We start from the raw sequence: 18,862 nt of genomic DNA, 5'->3' as shown, positions 1-18,862 counted from the left end.
CGTTCGATTTATTGAGGGCTTTAATCCGATTATTTGGTCACTGCGTCATAATTTGGCGTAATTGTCTGCTAATCTAATCGCCTGACTTTATCGTATTTACGAGTTTAGACGATGGAACGAAAATTTTTTTATCACATTGTTGTATTCTATTAATAATGCATTTTGGAGAAAGATACTAGGATCATATAGAATAAAAATCAGTAGTTTAATTTTTAAATATATATAGAATTTAATCGCTGTAATACAAAAAATAAAACTCGCTACGAATAACTCGACGAAAAATTTTACCGAGAAATAAATATAAATGTTGCAGCGTTGCAAAGAGTCGAGCTATATTAATGGCGAACAGTGATACGGTTCATAACATAAATAACGCTGTTACACAGAATGGCACTCTCGAGGAAACGTCACGTCGGCGACGTCGATCGCTCTTAATTTCGTGTAGAGCGAGCCAGTATTTCCACAATATCCGCGTATAATACAAGACATTATTAACAGTATGCAGATAATGGCGTTATAGGTGAAGCGGGGCCGCAAGAAAAATGAGCGATGTAAGATAAGACGCACGTAAAAACGCTTTTTAGCGGTGAGAGTATCAATCACTCTCGTTCTCGGACGAGGGACATCTCACAAAGGGCCTGACATCAAGCACTTTCCTCACGGAGTCAATTTTTTCCCGGAATTCTCGCAGAAGGACGCGTCCCTTTTCGAACTGGTCGGGAATTAATTACGCTCACTTTTCGACGTAATTTTCCTCGCTGTGAGTTAATCGCTCCTGTGAATTCGACTTGGTAAATGGCAGCCAGTTCCCTCAGGCATTCTGCCGATGTATACGCTCATCGCTCTGCATTTATCGAATGAACAAATAGATTAGGTCTTTCGTTCGCCTCTTATGATTGAAACGTAACAAAGAGAATTGAGAATCAAAATTTTGCGAATTGGCGAATAAAATACAAAAGTCGCAACTGTGTAACAACTCTCGAAAAAGACACGTTTACTAAAGTTCTACGCTCCAAAAGCCCTTTGTTACAGTGATAAATGCGAGCAGCACCAGTGCTCGATCTCACGCATAAAATAAAGCGCTAAGTATTAAGTAGGGCTTACGAGCACGACTCATAACGATTCACCCTCTCGAGAGTCAAGTGGCACCCGCTTTCTATCTTTGTCACACTCCCCTTTCGCTTCGTTGCGATGCTCGCGGGGGTTGTCGGTGAAAACGAAGCGAAGGAAACTTTTGTTCGGCGCACTCAGGTGTCGTCCCTTCTCTACGACGTTTCTTTCTCTTTCTTTTATGAACTTCCTTGCGACGCGACGGTCGTGCGGCGCGATCCCATTTATTTGTATATAGTAATCAGACACCGAGTTGATGGTAGAGCGAATTAAATTTTTTCGAATTAACATTTCAAATACGGTTGTAAATAAACATTTTTTAATTTAATAATATGTGAAGTAATGTATATAAAATAAATGCATAACTAGATGCGAAGATAGTAGTATAAAACAGTATTTTTATAAAAACTTTGATCTTTAAAAATCCAAGTTATCTTTGCTGACTTGAAAATATTGTCAAACCAATTCGTAGATACGCGTGAATATATATATATATGGTGTACTAAATAATCAAGACTAATTATACAATTGCTGAAAGTATCTACTTCATCGGTTACTCCATTTCTTCGCGAGGAAACCCTAAAACATGTTATTTTGAGCGTACTTTCGAAATAACGGCAGATCGCACGAAGGCGAAACTATATTCCCACTGCCAAAGCGTTTAAGCTTAAAGCGAAGAGCTCGAGGCAACCCCAAGCGCCAGAAACTGAGTGGCGGAGCAATTATAAGCAACGCCGGAAGTCACCGGTCTCTCCGCCCTGCTACCGATGCTCCTCGTCGTTCTTTTCGCGTTCGTTGTTACCGCCTCTCTCTGACGCCCTTCATCCAATGCCCCCACGATGCCCCACGCGCTAACGCGCCCGGGGGGTATTTTGTCACCACTGTAATTATATTTCTCCCTTTGGCCGATTCCCCGGTCGTCCGCGTTACGAAAATATCAATACTATCGTTAGCCAACAAAACGACTCGAGCCACAGTCGTAGGAAGTGACGTCATGCTCGCAGAGAATGAATCAGTTGAGGGATCGTGTGTATAAAATGTTTATTTTGAAACCTTTTGCTGACTCTGTATCTAAAACGCGACATATATTTCCTTCTCGCACCGTTTCACGAGTTTTTGTTATTAATTAAGTTTAATGGAAGTGACTATTTTTGTAGTATTTTCTTATTGAAGCCAAAACTTGGTGCGATATTACTGACAACATACTTCATATGCAAGGTACACAAAAGTTATTTGAAGGATTTTATTTTCCTGCGGAAAAATGGTAACCCTTCGACCTTTTTGATTCATTGCACGTCGCGGGAGGAAAATATCGATAAACTTTTCGGACTGGGAACGTGCCACAATGGGGAACGCGTGAACGTGTAACGGTAGCGTGTTTGCTTAACGCAGAATTCATTGAACTGTGAATACAGATAAAGGCTGCGACTGCGGTGAATAAAGTTACATCGTTACCGCAATAACGCCGCACTGCGTAAAAGCAGTATTCTAAAGTTATGTATTGTCGTCGTCCAATCTCCTTAATTGAATTTTTCATGCAAAGTTCTAGATATATAAACCACTGTACCATAACTAAATTGCATAACGTATCGTGACAGAATAGTGCTGAGGTTTGCAATAAACGTTAAATTTGACGGAATAAAGTAAATCGTTTTTCGTTTGTAGAAAGTATTTTGACGCTTAAAGAGCAACCTAAGCGATATCGGTTAAATCGGTTTCAGATTCGATTTTCAATAAAATGTTAAATCACTTACATTCTCCACAGTAGGACTCGGCAGCATCCATTGCACCGCGGAGGTTGCAGCTGCAGCGCTCGCAGGACGTCTCTTGTTGACGAAATCGACCGGTAGACTGTAATCGTCGCACAACGACACCTGCAAGCACAAGCGGGAGAAAATGATATACATCGTACCCTCTATTACCGCATTTCCCATTAACCACTTCATCCAATGAGAATTTTCTCCCGAGAACTTTCATCGCTCTTCGTATCCCTACTTAATAGAGTTTCAAAGTTGTGGGAGATGACTTTCATCAAATGACGCGAACTCCGATAACTGAAAAACTTCGCCCACGCTCTTTAAATCTGCATCACAGCCTCGTGCGCGAGAGCTGATTTTTAATCTTCTATCAGTCGCGTAAAGAATACTAATCTTCACGTAATTGATAATGTAACACGATAATAATTTATATTATGTTATCATATAGCATATTATAATATTATTAAATTGTTATATTTTTGTAACACTCCCCTCAAAGAATAGAATCAATTTATTCTGATTTTAATCCTTGAAATAAAACTAAAGCAAGCCGATCGTTCCCTTCGCTAATTAGCCTCGACGCTATCGAAGCACGCACCTTCTCTGTTGTATACGCAAAAAATGTTGCTGAAAAAGTGAGGAACGATGGTATGAAAATCCGCGGGAAAGCATTCGACATCGAACGGCAGAGGATTTCTGCCACTCGACAAATCGCAGGGTAAGCACCCCAAACCTTCTCCGCATTCTCCAAATCCCCGTTGACGCCGACTGGACCAGCTCATCAGCGATATTTACTGTCTGTCGGAGAATCGATCTATCGATGCGTGTACGCCTCGTCCCACCTGGGTGCGCGCGAGAACCGAGAGCGCGGCCACGGCCTACGTCTATGCATGCATATAAATCGAGACAATCGCGGATCCCCGGGGGCGGCTTATCGCGTCGGAGAGACCCGGGAGGGGTGGTGGCAGAGTCCACGGGGACGCTCGGCCTGCGAAGGGAGTTTTGCGCGGGGACTCTGCATGCAAATGGTTTGCGTTTATTGTGAGAAGAGAGCGCCGTATGAATATGTGAAGTTGAAAACAAAACAAAAAGAGAGAGAGACAGAGCGAGAGATGAACGGTCGAAGAACAACGAAGGGAATGGAACGAGGAATGATCGGCTCGCGGAAAAGCGGAAATAGCCACGGAGATATCGAGAAATATGACGCAACTAGCACTTAACGGCGGAAAGAGCAGCGTGGGGTAGAAAAATCGATTCGCGGATAGCTGTACTGGAGTACGCAAGCTGAAGCAATCGAGAAGTTACTACAGGTTTTCTGGTTGTACAAAAAATTATACAGATTTTAACGCGCGTAACTTTTCTGAGAATTCTCCGTGTTATACAACTGCTTGACTTAATTTTCAGCACTATTTGTAGTCAACAGTAGTGCTGGATCGTGTATGGTCGAACAACGCAATCGCCGGCAGGCAACCTAAAGTAATATAATATTCGTAGACTATCATTTGTTTACCGTTGCTAAGTCATGTAATTGAACCTAAGCGGTATAGTTTTACATACTTTACCGGCTTCAGGGCGAGCACCCTGGCTGAACTGCATTCGCTGGCACCTTTGAGGAAGCCAAGCACGAACTAGGCCGGCTCGATAGGGTAAATTCGAGAAAATCCGAGACAATCGCCAATGAGAATCCCCGTAACTGAGAATCATGTTTCACGTTGTCTTAAACATTATCCGTTTATCGATAATATTGCTGGCCCGAGTATTTCCACATTGTCATATATATTTAGTCTGGGACGCGGCGAGCGGCATGTGAATGTTGACTTTACAGCGGGAAGAACTTTTTAACTCTGCGTAATTTTTATTCCATCAAACCTCTGAGTTATTCATGAAATATTAAAATATGATGCGTGGCTCGTACGCACCTTGCCGATGCGGTCGTAAATCACAGCGCGCGTAATCCTTAAAGTTTGCCGAAATAGATATTTTCACCGGTGATCCCTGGGTGTCGCCCAAAATGATTTGTTTTCCCATAAATCTTCAACGCCGCGTAAGTTTTCCGAGCACTTACTATTGAGTGAGGCCGAAAGCTCTCTCTCTCCGTGGACTGACATTTATAAAGTATCTATTTACGTTTTCTGTTTACCGTGTTTCTAAAGAAACGCTGCGCTATCGTTACCGCTACCGCGTCTGACGTATCGTTGTACGAAAACGAGCGCAAGTTTGCGTTCTCCCGCGGCGGTATTTCGCGTGGCCGAGATTAAGCCGGAATATTTAGCAAATGTTTCGCATAAATCAAAGCAGCGCAATATGTTCGGAGTTCGAAGCGAGGCTATGTAAATTCATGGTAATACCGCTGGCCACCCTGCAGAGAGGAGTTTCGATTCGCGAAGAGTCGAGAGGGGGGTAAAGAGCGCATTGGGGAACGGACAAGGGGGGACCGAGCGCGACAGCGTGAGTTGGAGGGCCAGGAAGGAACAGGGAAAGTCCAAAAGGAGGGACAGAGAGAAAGACAGAAAGTAAAAGATGAGGAGAGAAAGGAGAGAGAGCGAGAGCGAGAGAGAGGAGCGATGAGCGCGTATTTCATGAACCCCTAAAGCAGCCCTGAGCATTGCGGCGACCGCCACAATCCCATTCATTCTCTTTATGGGCTCCCAAGTATTCGGGAGCGAGCTTGAATAAATCGGAAATTTGCCCCGCGGGGAGCGAGTCGGCCCTCCTCGCGATTTGCCTTTCGGCCTGGTCATTCCCGAACACTGCGTTTCGTTTTTTCGCACGCAAAGCGCGTGATGCACGACTATGATCGTTAATCCTGAGCTGTTTAGCATAGAAAATTGCGACCAGATAATCTGAACTGATAATAAGAAACTTGATACGATTATATATGAAAAGTAATTGGCGCATTGCTGCACAATGTTAGGTTTTTCAATAAGAGCAATAATTTATAAATTTCTCTTAAGTGATACGACCTAGTGGAATAATGTGATTAATATTCTCGCATATTATGGGAATGCTTTCGCTTGGTAATGGTATCCGGGAGAACTATCGTAATAGAAAGCGATATTAGCGATTATGCTCTGAACTCGAGCTATATATATGAACGGAATGTTTATTCTACGGAACTTCTCCTTAGGCAGTTTGTAACGTACATATCTATGCCAAACTAGTCTAACTGCTTAACTGACCGTGTTAATTCATTTTATTAATCGCTTTGCATTCTCGGTGGAGAGAAGGAATTTCGTGGTTGCGTAATCACATTAATCTTATTAAAAATACATTGTACAAAAGATATCTCTTTTGCAAGGCAATGTTTTTTATTCTAGCGTTTTTTCACAAAAAATTTATAAAATATAATAAAAGTGTAAATCTTACTATGTAAAATTATTGAAATAATGTACGATTTTAATATTTGAGACACACTGCGCACGATTGTATTGGAAGAACCGTTAAATCAGCACAGTGTAATGGGTAAATTGTGCAAACAGATCGATCACAATGACATAATTAAATCTAACTGGGAAGGGTTACGACTTGAATAGCTAAGGGTTCTGTTGTTGATACCTCGGCAGAATCTCTAAACGCTTGTCATCAAATTGTACGCGTAACATTTCGTAAGTAAATTTGCGTTGCGGCTAGCAAACGCTCACATTGTTTCTTTTCAACGTTTCCTGAATAAAATAAGGAAGGCAATTGCATATATAATCGTGAATTCGCAATTTATGTTATCAATACTTGTCCTCGCCATTCTCTCAACTTAACTGTAGCCATTTTCTTGAACGTGTTTTCGCCAAGTATAGAGTAGTCCGCCACTTTCTTCACCGACCTAGACAATGAGTCAGACCATAAAGAACGCCATAAAGGGAGCTAAAGATCGATGAACAGGGTTAACCATGATTGACGACGAGCGAAAGTGCACACGCAGTCTTCGGGGACTCGCACTTCTCATTTTCCACGTTACGGCAATCTGATTCGATCTAACGCCACGAGATAAACACGTTTAAGTTTCGCGAACTACTCTCCGGAACGCAAGAGTGAAGTCACCCGGGGCTATCTGACGTCCTTTCCGATAGCAACACATGACGACTCGACATCTTCATTACGTATTTCCCATATGTACTCATCGCTCTTCCTTTGGATATCATTTCTTCTAGTCTACGTTCGTTACGTTACCCCTGGCACCCGGGGGCAGCCTGGCGATGACGAGAAGAAAAATCCTTCGATATCTTCGTGAAGGCGATGAAGCGCGAAAATCCCGAACTTTGAAATATATATAGTATAGGTGAGTGCGAATCGAGCACGGTGAAAAAAGATCTGTATAAAGAAGTCCATCAACCTTGGAATTTATCATCGAGATCTCTTCCTATCATTTTTATTGTGGCGAGAGATTTCCTTGAAGAATAGAAATGTAGGTTTGTTGCGATTGATGATCGCAGAGACGAACTTGCGTGATACGTGATACGCCATCATACTGAACCAGGATAAATGTATCTTCGTTGAGAGTTAAAAATTCTCAAATTTCCGAAGACATTTAATACCGATGCAGTATCAATTCAACATTGTCGTTTGAAGGAACAAAGACATAAGAACACTATAATTTCACAATTTAAGGGTCACAACCACAGCATCTGGGAGTCCTTTTGTCTTCATTTAAGGGACCCGCGTGTCCCTCGACTGATGTGCTTTAGACACCCCGATCGAACCGAAACGCCTACCGGAGGACTGCGTTCCTTTTTGTCGTATCTGTAGCCCTTTGTAGGGTCACGGAGGGTCCGGCAGGTTGCTCAAAGAGAGCGTAACTTGCTCAAAGTCGAACCAGAAACTCTGCCATTATAGAAATCGAGTACTAGCAATAAGACAGACTAAGGGTCGGCCTAACAGTTCCTAATCATCCGCCTTTCTTAGGCTCGCTTCGTCTTTCTTGCCTTCCTGCATTTCCTTTTCGTCCCTCTATCGCGGACAGCTAACAAAATCTCTTTAACCGTAATCTCTGCAAGGAAATATTTCAATACAAATATTAAAATAATACATGAGAAGTATAAATGTAAAAGTGAATATTTTATATTAAAAATAAAAACGAATATTTTTTATCTATCATTATATTTTGCATATTGTTTTTATTTAGAATCATATATATGTATTTAGAACTGCTTAGTTTATTTGTTTTATTTCAAAGTTTCCGCATAGATGCAGATCAACTTCTGCGAGCTTGAAAATCTACAAGGGCTGTAAGATCCTCCTTCATGCCGCTCAATTAGAGCAAACGTCACGCCAAGGACAGAACTCATGATCTTGAAACTTTGACTTCGTAATCTTGTCAACGTGTCTCCGCCAATAGATAGACTTTGTCGGACATGCGATTTCAAGTGCACGCGTTAAACGGAGTCGTTATAAACTTCCAAAGGAGAAAGGACGTCGGTCCACTTGAACGTATCGCCTCAACTTGTCTCGCCGAGGCATCCCTCCGGGTAAAAGTTTAAACAGCACTCGAAATGAAACGCGCAGATTCTCCATAATGAAACTTTACGGCCGTGAAAATTGCTCTCTCGGCGCAGAAGATAATTAATTTTTCCTGGCAATCAAACCGTTACGCAGCGAAACATCGGTTATTTAACGATTCGTTTCTTCAGACCGTCTTCAGGTTTTTCACAATATTAAGTAACAGTAGATTAAAGAACTATATATAGAAATTCAAAGTTTTTAATTTACAATGGAAAATTCGAATTGATAAATTATAACTGTAATTATGTTAATTTAACAAAATTCGCAATCTTGCAAGTCGTGCTATTAATGTTAAATTCATTTAAACGCTAAATATGTTTAAACGCTTTAATAAATTTATCACATATTGCACAATGTTCAAAAATCACTGGCACTAAGATCCAGATTCACAAGTGTCGGTTAACTTTTAATCTTAGATTAACTCACTCTTCGTCTCTTTCTAAGGGGGACGTTAGAAGGAGACGAAAAGTGAGTTAATCTAAGATTAAAAGTTAACCGACACTTGTGAAACTTGGCCTAAGTGATTTAGGTAACCCTGCGGTAATCAGGCGTGCCATAGGCCGTGGGAAGCTGCAAACAGCGCGGAAGGGTTGCGTCGATATGGTGCAACCATCGCAGGTACCTGCACATACGCGCACACGGTTAGGCTCCGTAATGCGTGTTCACGTAGTCGCATCAGAAGCGCCGTGATTGTTCCACCGGTTTCTCTATTGGGATAAACGTCGACCCCTCCTTATCACCCCTTATCCTATGATGGAAAGGGTCCTCCCGGGCGCGGGAACGAAACCCCATTGCCTAAGGGGCTGCTAATTGATTTTAGAAGTTTCTCCTTGGGACTACCCCCGAACCCGCTGCAACATCATAGAACCCCCCTCGGCAGGAGTTTTCGGAAAAGGCGCGCCACCGTCATGGCGAAAACGTCCTGGTTCCTAAGTCGTCTTAGAGACTCTCTGAGATCGGCACCGCTCTCGGCCACCCTTATTTCTTGTTAAACGGAGCTCAACGCGACGACCCTCTCTATCTCGAAAACGTTTTAAATCGAAGCTTTCCGCTCTCTTGTTTAACAAGTTGCTAACGGACTTCTGCACGTATTGGAAATCCTGTTAATATACTAGCCGCCTTAGTTTCAAATAATCAATGAAAAATATTTTGCAAATCCAATTCAACGTATTATAATAATATCTCTAAATCATATCTCGTGTAATATATGCAAACAGATAAAAAAATTTGTTATTAAATATAGATAAATTAAATATATAATATTAGTAAAAAGAAACGACGTTTGAACAATAATAACAAGATTCTTGTCAGAATTCTGATGATTCGCGTCGCGAACTTGACGTAAATAGAAAAAGAAGTACATGTTTTTTTTTTCTAGTAATTACTAGTGCAATAATAATGCAACCCTCGAAGTTGAGATTCTCCAATTCGCTCGTTTCACCCTGCTTCTTCGTTGTTGCGCTCGTCGACATTCATTCTCTTTCTCCCGGCGGCTTTTATGCGCGTGCGACGCTCGAACAGTCGCACAATGAGCTTCCGGTTTATTAAAATCCCGCCTATCCAGGCTTGCCCGTCACGATCGGTCGTAGACGGCGGTCTAAAACGAATTCACGTCTCAGTTTCGCTTGTGTCTGGTTAGACAATGCATCGTGAAATGTCAGACGAGGCTAGCTTGGCGCAGCATTCTTTTCCATTCAGCCATGCAAAATCGGACGCGAACAGAAATGCGAAATTGCGCGCGTAACAATCGCAGCGTAACAGTCGTAGCGATGCCGCAGCCAGTCGTATATGTAATACGAATTGCGCGTATCCGATATTGCAAAAACGCACGCTATCTGAACATGTGCAAAAATGTATACATTTCGCAGTACGTCCGAATGGCAAATAAATTAAATATTGTGTATTATTCTAAAATATTGTTATCAAAGCTATTATTATTTTCGATAGGAATGATTGCGGGATTTGTTATGGAATCGACGCTGTGTGTGTGTGTGTGTGTGTGTACGTGAAAAAAGGCGCTTCTGTTAGGAAGTGACTTCATTATTAAGATGCAGGGTTCCTGTGCGTTATCGCGTCTTTGCACCTCGCCGAGCACAAGGGCTAACCCTTCGAGGTTTTCGTCACGCGAAAACACAAACTTGCGTTAAGGAAGCCAACCTCGTTAATAACTCGCGGTACATTTGACGCGCTTCGTTTCCGGCGACATTAGCCGACGTTGATCTGGATTAAAACAGGGCCCTCGCCGTTAACGACGGTTGACTCTTATCTGGAGTCTCTATCTTTCTTCAGTCGGTGGAAGTTTATGCAACCAACAGTAAATCAATTTTGAATTGAATTGCGCGCATCGAGTGACACATCATTCAATCGAATATTATCGCCGTTTAAAATATATATATTTCGAGATAAGATTTATTTTATAAAAATATTTTAATTTACCTTGTGTGTAATAAAAGAAAGCAATGTGATAATTTCAAAGAAGATGTTAAACATTTTTAAGCTAAAAAGAATCTATTTTAAGCATTGCATATCGTTTTCATAACATACTTAACATCGTATATTTTATTTATACCTAAACCTACCACAGTCATACGATACATTTATTATGCTGTAAAGCTCAAAGGAGCGAAATATTCCAGCTACAAGAGCACGTACTCGTGTGGTTACGACCTAATTACGAAAATGACGCGTCGGAAATTCCACAAGGGACCTTACCAACCGTCATGATGTTTATTGCGCTGAATATGAGTCGAATATTCTCGATACAGCTGTATCTCTGTCTATAGACTGACGTCAGAACCGCTGATAAACTCCGCTATTTGATTGACGATCTAATCTCCGGGATTTTCCGGAAAGATTGGATATCATTACTTAGCAATTAACAATCATCCATCTCAGTTAGCGCTCTACATTTCAGCGCGTTGCACCGTGTGTTGTACATAAATGCTTCCGATATCGCTTAATCTGAGTTTAATCGTAGTTGCAGTTTTACAGACGATCGTCGGCAGTTTACAAACTGTCGGAGATTACGATGATACTTTTTATCTAGCCCGGTTGTACGGGACCAATTTGAGTATAAGTATGACAAATGTTTGCGACGGACCACAAAATAACGAGGGCTTTTCTCGAGGATTACCCGCAAACGAGTTACATTTTTTTAGGCTTCGCAGAAGCGGAAACAGACGGCGAAGACGCTACTCGGTTGCTTCGTTGCTAATAAAGAATATTGAATTGATGAAATTATATTCCAAAATTATATTTATGTAAATGACGTACTGTTAAAACTTACAGCTTACAAGTAATATTGTATCTATTCTCTATTTAAAAAATTTCAAAGTATTTTTTTACACGATCAAACGTGTGGTGGAATATTTTTGGCCCACACTACATGAAATAAATTTTGCGTCGAATTGGACGAGGGGAATACGATCTCGTCGCGAAATAAACGCGAATACGCAAACGAACATTGATTTCCACGTCCCCTCGACTTTCAACCCTTCCTGACGCGATCGCGGACGGTCCGTCCGTCTCTCAGGATCGTCATGCATCACGCGCGCATACGTGCATAATTAACGAGACGTGCCGATCGGCCTAAACGCTGAATTTTGACGTACAAATCCGCAGCAACACGGGATCGGACTAACGACTCTACCACCGACGCCCCCGAAAGCTTTTCGAAACGCTGCCGCAACATTGAATGCCTAACACTGGGCCTGCGGTGAGCCGCAGCCACTAGTTTCATCATGCGTCCCTCTTGAACCGTCAAGCAGCATAGACTTGTTTAACTCTCTGATAAAAAAGTGTCAGAGGCTAAAAATCCACATTTTTTTAATCTTATAACTAAAGTGTTTTAAAAATTCACGACGGTATCTTGAGATTAAAAAGATTTTGTCTGTATGCGCATAAAAATCTCGTAATACGTTTTATTGCATCAGAGTTATGGTTCAAGATCACCAATCTGGATGCATTCCAATTACGAGCTAGTCGTGACGAGAGAACGTTGCTCCCTCATGGAGATTGTGCGTGAATGTTCCTGCATGCTCGCGGGGCATGCCGAGGATAGTCGCGTCCTCGGCAGTAACCGCGTTATCTGCGAAGCAATTTCGGTTCACGACACAGCACTGGCGGCGGTAACAATTAAGCCGCACAATCGGACACCTCGATCATGATCGGGACCGTCCGGAAGAGGGATGCCTAGCCGGGGTACCGGGATTCAACGTCGAATCCCCGTCGTCAATGTGTCCTAATACGTCCTCGAATGCCCCGAAGCCTCAATGTACGGATAGGTCCGAACCTTCGTGCCCACGGATACTTAATTAATTCACTTTGCGCCGGACTCGCCGTTCGTAATGCGGGATCGGCCTGCCTAAGAGCCCCAAGGCAGTAATTGATTCAAATGCTGCGAGGGAGTGTTACCGACCAGTTATATACCGCCGCATGCGGCAGATACGGTTACCGTTTCCGGTTGGTCGAGCATTGCCGCGATTCGCGATGCGCTTGTGGCTTACATTTCGTACGATTTAGTTAATACAAGGAGTAAAGTATATTTGATAAAAGTGTAGCGTTTATATATAATTTTGTATTATTCTAGTTGTGCATCACGAACAGTAACTCGTGGTACATAAAAAATACATGTAAATGTTTCCCTAATACTTTTTCGATGGAACGGAAGAACCATCAATTTATGGGATGAAGAAATTACAGCTGCAGAGCGTGACTAATTGCCGCCCGCTAATTGCGGCGTAAAAACCGCACGAGACATTGTTAAAATGAGCGTTAAGGGTAGTCGGCTGAGAGCGAGGAACTTTTTGGCGATGTTACCGCGGCCTGGAAATTCTGCGGCAACGCGAAATCCGTCGACGCCGCGCGAGGGGACGCCGGGGGCGCCTAAGAAAGAACGGAGGAGAAGACGGATGCGTACCGATGGGGTGCAGGTGATTAATGTAGAGGATGCCTTTCTCTGTATAATTACTTAATTAAATTCATACATCACGCGGCATTACGCGATGTACACAGAAATCCGATCCCCCTTTCGTAACGACCCGTGGATACGGCGCTTCTATTCAGATCGTATCTCTCTAGCTTCCCCAGAAATAGGTTGTGGGGTTTGCGAGAACGTGACTCTCGACTCATTGATATCGTCCAACGATCCCGACTACGTTTAGTCGTTGACACCGTCGACGGGTTCTCCATTTCTCCCCGGGTACAATTTGAAAAACAAATTACGGTTACGCGAGATAAGAAATGGTAGCTAACTTTACGAATAAAGTGTCCATGAATTTGGACGAGAACTAAACTAATTCCGTAGTTTTAAGAGTTTTTAGAATTGGAATGGCTCGAGTCATTGCTAATTGAATGCTGTTACTGACTAGATTGCGGTCACCTCGTTAGCGATTTCGACTTTATTGTAGAATATCCGCCTGATTTTTCGACAAGACAAACGAATGGGATCCTTCGCTTATATAGACGTGCCTATACTTTAATGTGTCTAATTAGACTTTATAATAAATTATGTATGCTAATTTCGTTAACAAGATAACTGTTTATCAAGCAAACAGCTGGTTCTTTTTGCAGAACTATAATCTACAGATAAAGTTAATTATTAATTTAATGACCAAAAATTAATAATCGAGATTTAATTATTACCTGTGTAAATTCTTCCTCCTCTCTCTTTTTTTCTTTGTTTACTTCACAGATCTCTAGAAAATAGTTTCTGGTTTGAACAGCGGAGTTTCATTATAAATATTTTATTGCTACTTTCGTGTAATTTTTTTTTATTGAAATCGTACTTAACTCTTTTACGTTTTGAATAGATAATTACCAAGATTTACGAACCGACTTTACTTGATCCAATTATAAGTATCTGAGAAATGGTAGCAATCTGCTAAAAGTAGAGTAGATCTTTTAGTTCGATAATACTTGCCAAGCGAGAACGCATCGGCTGAAAAACATTTCCAGTTGATTGCTAGAAATGTCGGCGAGTCCGGAAAGGGTTTTGCCGACGATTGGCGAGGAGACGGCCCGACTGAAGGGGCGTGGGGGATCTCTGAAAACAGTGATCACGTTTTTTTAATTAAACCGAAAGTTAGACCCCCGCCGGGCGGGGCCGTGGAACAATCGACTCGCCGGAGTTTAATCACGACGTAATAATGACGACAAATAAATTAAACTGGCCCGTAACGCTGTCCGCCTGATCATCCCTTCGAGAAAAGATTGCGCACCGGAAATAGGAGAGACAGAGAGTGAGAGAGAGAGCCGAAACGTTTCAATAAACGACCGGAATCTAAACCATTCCTCTCCACTGGGATTAGTTTTCCGAACAAAGCGATAAGGAACATTGATCTTAAATCATCTCGTTCTCATCGATGCCGTACATGCACTTCGTATACGCCATACATAAAAAAAATATGCAGTCGACAAGAGAAAAAAATCTTTTTTGCATGCACATCTGTAGTTTGGAAACAATCTAGAGACTGGAAAATAAACGTAACGTTCGAATATCGGCTATATACGATGTTATTCTATTTATTGATGTAAAAAAACTTGTTAAAAAAGCGACGAATATTAAATAAGTTTTGCAATCTTTTCACAAATAACTAGGAAAATATTATATTTTTGAAATAACAATGAATTAACATAGTAAGCAATCGCAAGAAAAGCATTCGTAAATCCAAATTATCGACAAGAGAAACGTATTGTAGTCCGCAGCTGTAAGTTTTGCTGCAAAGTAAACAAACTCGTTAAAAGAAAGAAAGAGCACAGTTCGTGCACGTTTTTGTATAGAAGCGCAAGTTTTAAAAGTAAATTAAAATTGAATTAAAATAGAACTGCATTTAAAATATTTTTACAGAAGATTGAAGCTACAGTTGATTCCGTTCAAAATTACAATACGGATACAATAATACAGTTATGTAAAATATCATGAATTCATGCATTTTCGATGTTGATTTGTACCGTATGTTTGCAGTTTCATTGAGGTGGAGTGCCCGCCGGAAATTTACTGCAGGCGCAATGTAAATCGAGTGTACTGGCATCAAGATATACTTTATTTCATTCAATATTATATTGAAAATAGATTATATAGTTGCTTATTATAAGCGCATTTTGGAAAAAAATAGCTAGATGTAAGTTTTCGATTCTTTACATTGATTCAAGATTCATTGTCACAATTGAACCGAATTAGTAGAAATAATTATACGTGTAACTCACTTATGAAATATAGAATTTATTTTAAAAGATATGAACATCAGGAAAAAGAAGAGAAAGTTTCTACGGGATATGTAATACATATAATTAAATAATTAATTAGCGTGCGATAATTAAAATTTGCTGTTAATACGATGGTTACGAGCTACTCGATAATCCAGTTGTGGTCGCTCGAATATAGAAGTACGTTAAATATTGCAGATGCAATACCAATACAATAATGGTGCAGCTGGAACAATATACAACGTGTGATGCTAATTCAGCCGGCGGTGAGTTTGCACACTCATGCTAAGGCCGTCGATGTTGAATCAGCACTATGGATTGCGAATGTACGAACTGCATGCGGATGCACGAAACCAACGCGAGTTTACGATTAGGGTCCTAGCTGTGAAAACAGACGTTGTCCGGCTCGTGAAATACAATCGTGTCTTTGTGCGTACAAAGCGTTTACTAGAATTAACGAGATGTTCCTGCTTTAGTCTACGATAATTTTTTATCTAATATTCTTGACGTGTAATACGTATATATGAAGTATACTTAGTACATACATTATTAACACTTTCCTAATACGCGATAGCTCATTGATCGATTAACGTAAACGACATAATATTGTCACGAACCTCTAATCTCTCATTACGCAAAATGGATACGTATATAATTATCTTTATAGATTTAGAGATGTAGGTTCCGTTAAGCGCGTTGTTGTATCCGTCTACGGCGGTTTCGCCCTCGACGTGCTGGTGGTGTTCGGAGAATATTCGCCTTACCGCCTGGATTACAAGTTCCCCATGATTTCGTCTCGAGGGAACGGCCCGTCCCTCTCGATCTTAAAGGATCTGAGGCTGGTCGTATTTGTTAACAAAGACGACACTTCTGACTTCGGTCGTGAATCATGCAGGAGCTGTTAAAGGAACCGCAAACTTTGCTATGCAACGTGCAAGCAATGTAATATGCGCATAATAGCGCACGCTTGCTTCTTAAACAAAGGAAAGGAAAGATAAAAAGTACTTTATTGGCCGGGAACGTTGAAGAAATACATGGCAGATATTTAATCACTTTCAAGATGGTAATCATCTCCTCTGTCGAGTTTGTGACACCCTCCTTCCTGAATGAATCATATGGCGCAGCGACGAAGGACTTGCTCGAGTTCATGAAATATTCGAGCTACGAGCAGCTAAGCTGCTTGCGGAGGCTATCAACACCTGTGGTCGGAGCAACATATAACTCCGACAACTTTCCGCCACGTATTCCTCATCCTTGAAACTCCGTTTCACGAGACAATCGTAAAACCGTTAGTTCATACCAAGGACCGAATTAAAATAATTTTGGCAAGTTCGGTTTTCGAAACATTAAAGATACTTCTCACAGATTACTGTGTGATTTATTATTGTTTTATATCATTGCTGTATTAAGTTTCTCATAGAACGTTAGATAACAAAACTTCGTAACTGCAGTTTTCGCTTTAAGAGTACGACTTATATCTATTTGATGTATCACAGTTGTGTCAGCTAACTTTAGTAGTAAACGCCGTTACGATATCGTCTCAAACGCCTGTGCGGGCACGTAAATCGCGATTTTACAGTTACTCGCAAAAACTTGCTTGAGCATCAATTCAGGCCATTGTCATGAATGCATAATAACCGAGTTGAATAGACAGAACACCTAATACGCAACTCCGCTTTATACGGCGCTATAAATGTGCATTGTGATAACAGATTGCGCATTGCACCAGTTAATCGAATGCAGCTGAACGGTGCGGTAAACCTGCAACTTTGACTGCAACGTGACCGTGCACGTGAACACAATGCGCAAGTTCTGAACTTCAACTTCCGACGCTTCGATAAAATAATTATTTAAAAAAGTATATTAATTGTCATATTGCTGCAACTTAATTCTTTCGCGTCGTCTCGACAGATCACGTATTAGAAATTGCGAAGCAATTCTAGCGGCGAATTTAGTTCTACGATTTAATTTGTCCCGACTCCGGCCTACGCTCCGGCGGATTTTTCGCAAAAAAACCCGTCGTAAATCCGACGTATCACAATGGTGGCGCAGCAGTAATAAATATCGCAACGCGAACACCTAATGGGGGAGTTCCCGTTTCGGCGCGGAGTTCGATGATATTGTTTATGGCGCTTACGTACGGGAACGCGATATAATGGAAATTCCGGCGTCCGGCCGACTATTTATGGGACACCGTCATGTGGCACGCATTGCCGGCGAACGGAGCGTCTCTCTCCTCGTGGTATGGCATACACATAGGCCGCACGACTGTCCCGCAGGGACGACTATTACAGGACGACCCTTCACCTTCCTCGAACGCCGCCATGGTCTCCCATGGTGATCGTCAGCGGGGCGGTATTGTGGTCTTGTGTATCCGTGTTGCAGCAGGTGCGAGGGACAAAGAACACAGGTGACAAGAGCACGTATCGACCTTCGTATGTGTTACACACATGTACGTATTACATACTGCTTTAATAAGTATGAAGTATTAAATAAATCCGTATATACACTTGCGATAAACCTGGGTTCCAAAGTGCTACTAATGCTGGTAACACTGTACGCGAGAGTAAGAAATAAATTTAGATTTAAGATTGTGTGATCAGATGAGGCATCGGATTCTCGGCGCAATCATTAATTCGCCGATTTTGATATTCTACTCTCGTAATCGGAAGGGCGATATCGAAGCGTGTGTACCAACGATAAGGATGCCGACCATCAATGACGGTGAATATCGCCCGCTGCATTTCTCCGGGTGGCGAGAACCCTCTTGGCTGCCCTTCCCGTGGGATTACGTCCCCCAGAAACATTTACATATACAGTTCGACTCTTGTACGAAGCGACGGGAGGAAAGAATTCAATAAAAGACGAGTCCATTGTCTCAAGATTCTAACTTCGATGGACTGAGATCTTGAAACTGGAGATCAAGGGGGGTGGGCTCGATGGAAAGCGGATTGAACGGACAAGGCCGTTTTGATTGCAAAGATACTTTTGAGTTCTTGACGCAACGATCGAAGTTATTGATAGCCGACCGTTGGAAAAAAAAATGACTTTTCATTCAACGTGTCAATAAGCCCATTTTTCATTTTTACTCGAGAGGGGAAGGAGTTGACAAGCTAAATAAAAAGACACAGAAAGGAAACAATAAAATTCCATCGAGTGCCTGGCGAATGATACGTTGATGCCTCGAAAGTTTATTAAGCCCTATCCATCAAGGGTGGCTTTCGGCTTTCAACGCGAAAACGCATTTTTTAATTTAACTGTCAAAACGCACGCCCAATCGTCAGCTTTACGATCAC

At 41.7% G+C, this 18,862-nt stretch overlaps 2 protein-coding genes across 4 annotated transcripts in view; one reads left to right on the top strand and one right to left on the bottom strand.

Moving 5' to 3' along the window:
* Positions 1-18,862, bottom strand: part of Hwt (SH2 domain-containing adapter heavyweight) — a 209,156-nt gene that overhangs the window by 27,971 nt on the left and 162,323 nt on the right. For all 3 annotated transcript variants that reach the window (XM_077399958.1, XM_077399957.1, XM_077399959.1), the window contains one exon: positions 2,865-2,984. In XM_077399958.1, the coding sequence (XP_077256084.1) occupies positions 2,865-2,984 (120 nt within the window). The remainder of the gene's footprint in view (positions 1-2,864; positions 2,985-18,862) is intronic.
* LOC143894009 (chymotrypsin-2-like) overlaps positions 1-18,862 on the top strand; it is a 144,330-nt gene that overhangs the window by 63,161 nt on the left and 62,307 nt on the right. The window lies entirely within an intron of this gene.

This window comes from Temnothorax americanus, unplaced genomic scaffold, assembly GCF_048541705.1.
Source record: "Temnothorax americanus isolate GAGA-0224 unplaced genomic scaffold, ASM4854170v1 Scaffold13, whole genome shotgun sequence".
Lineage (NCBI taxonomy): Eukaryota > Metazoa > Arthropoda > Insecta > Hymenoptera > Formicidae > Temnothorax > Temnothorax americanus.
This window is presented reverse-complemented; position numbering and strand designations above follow the sequence as displayed.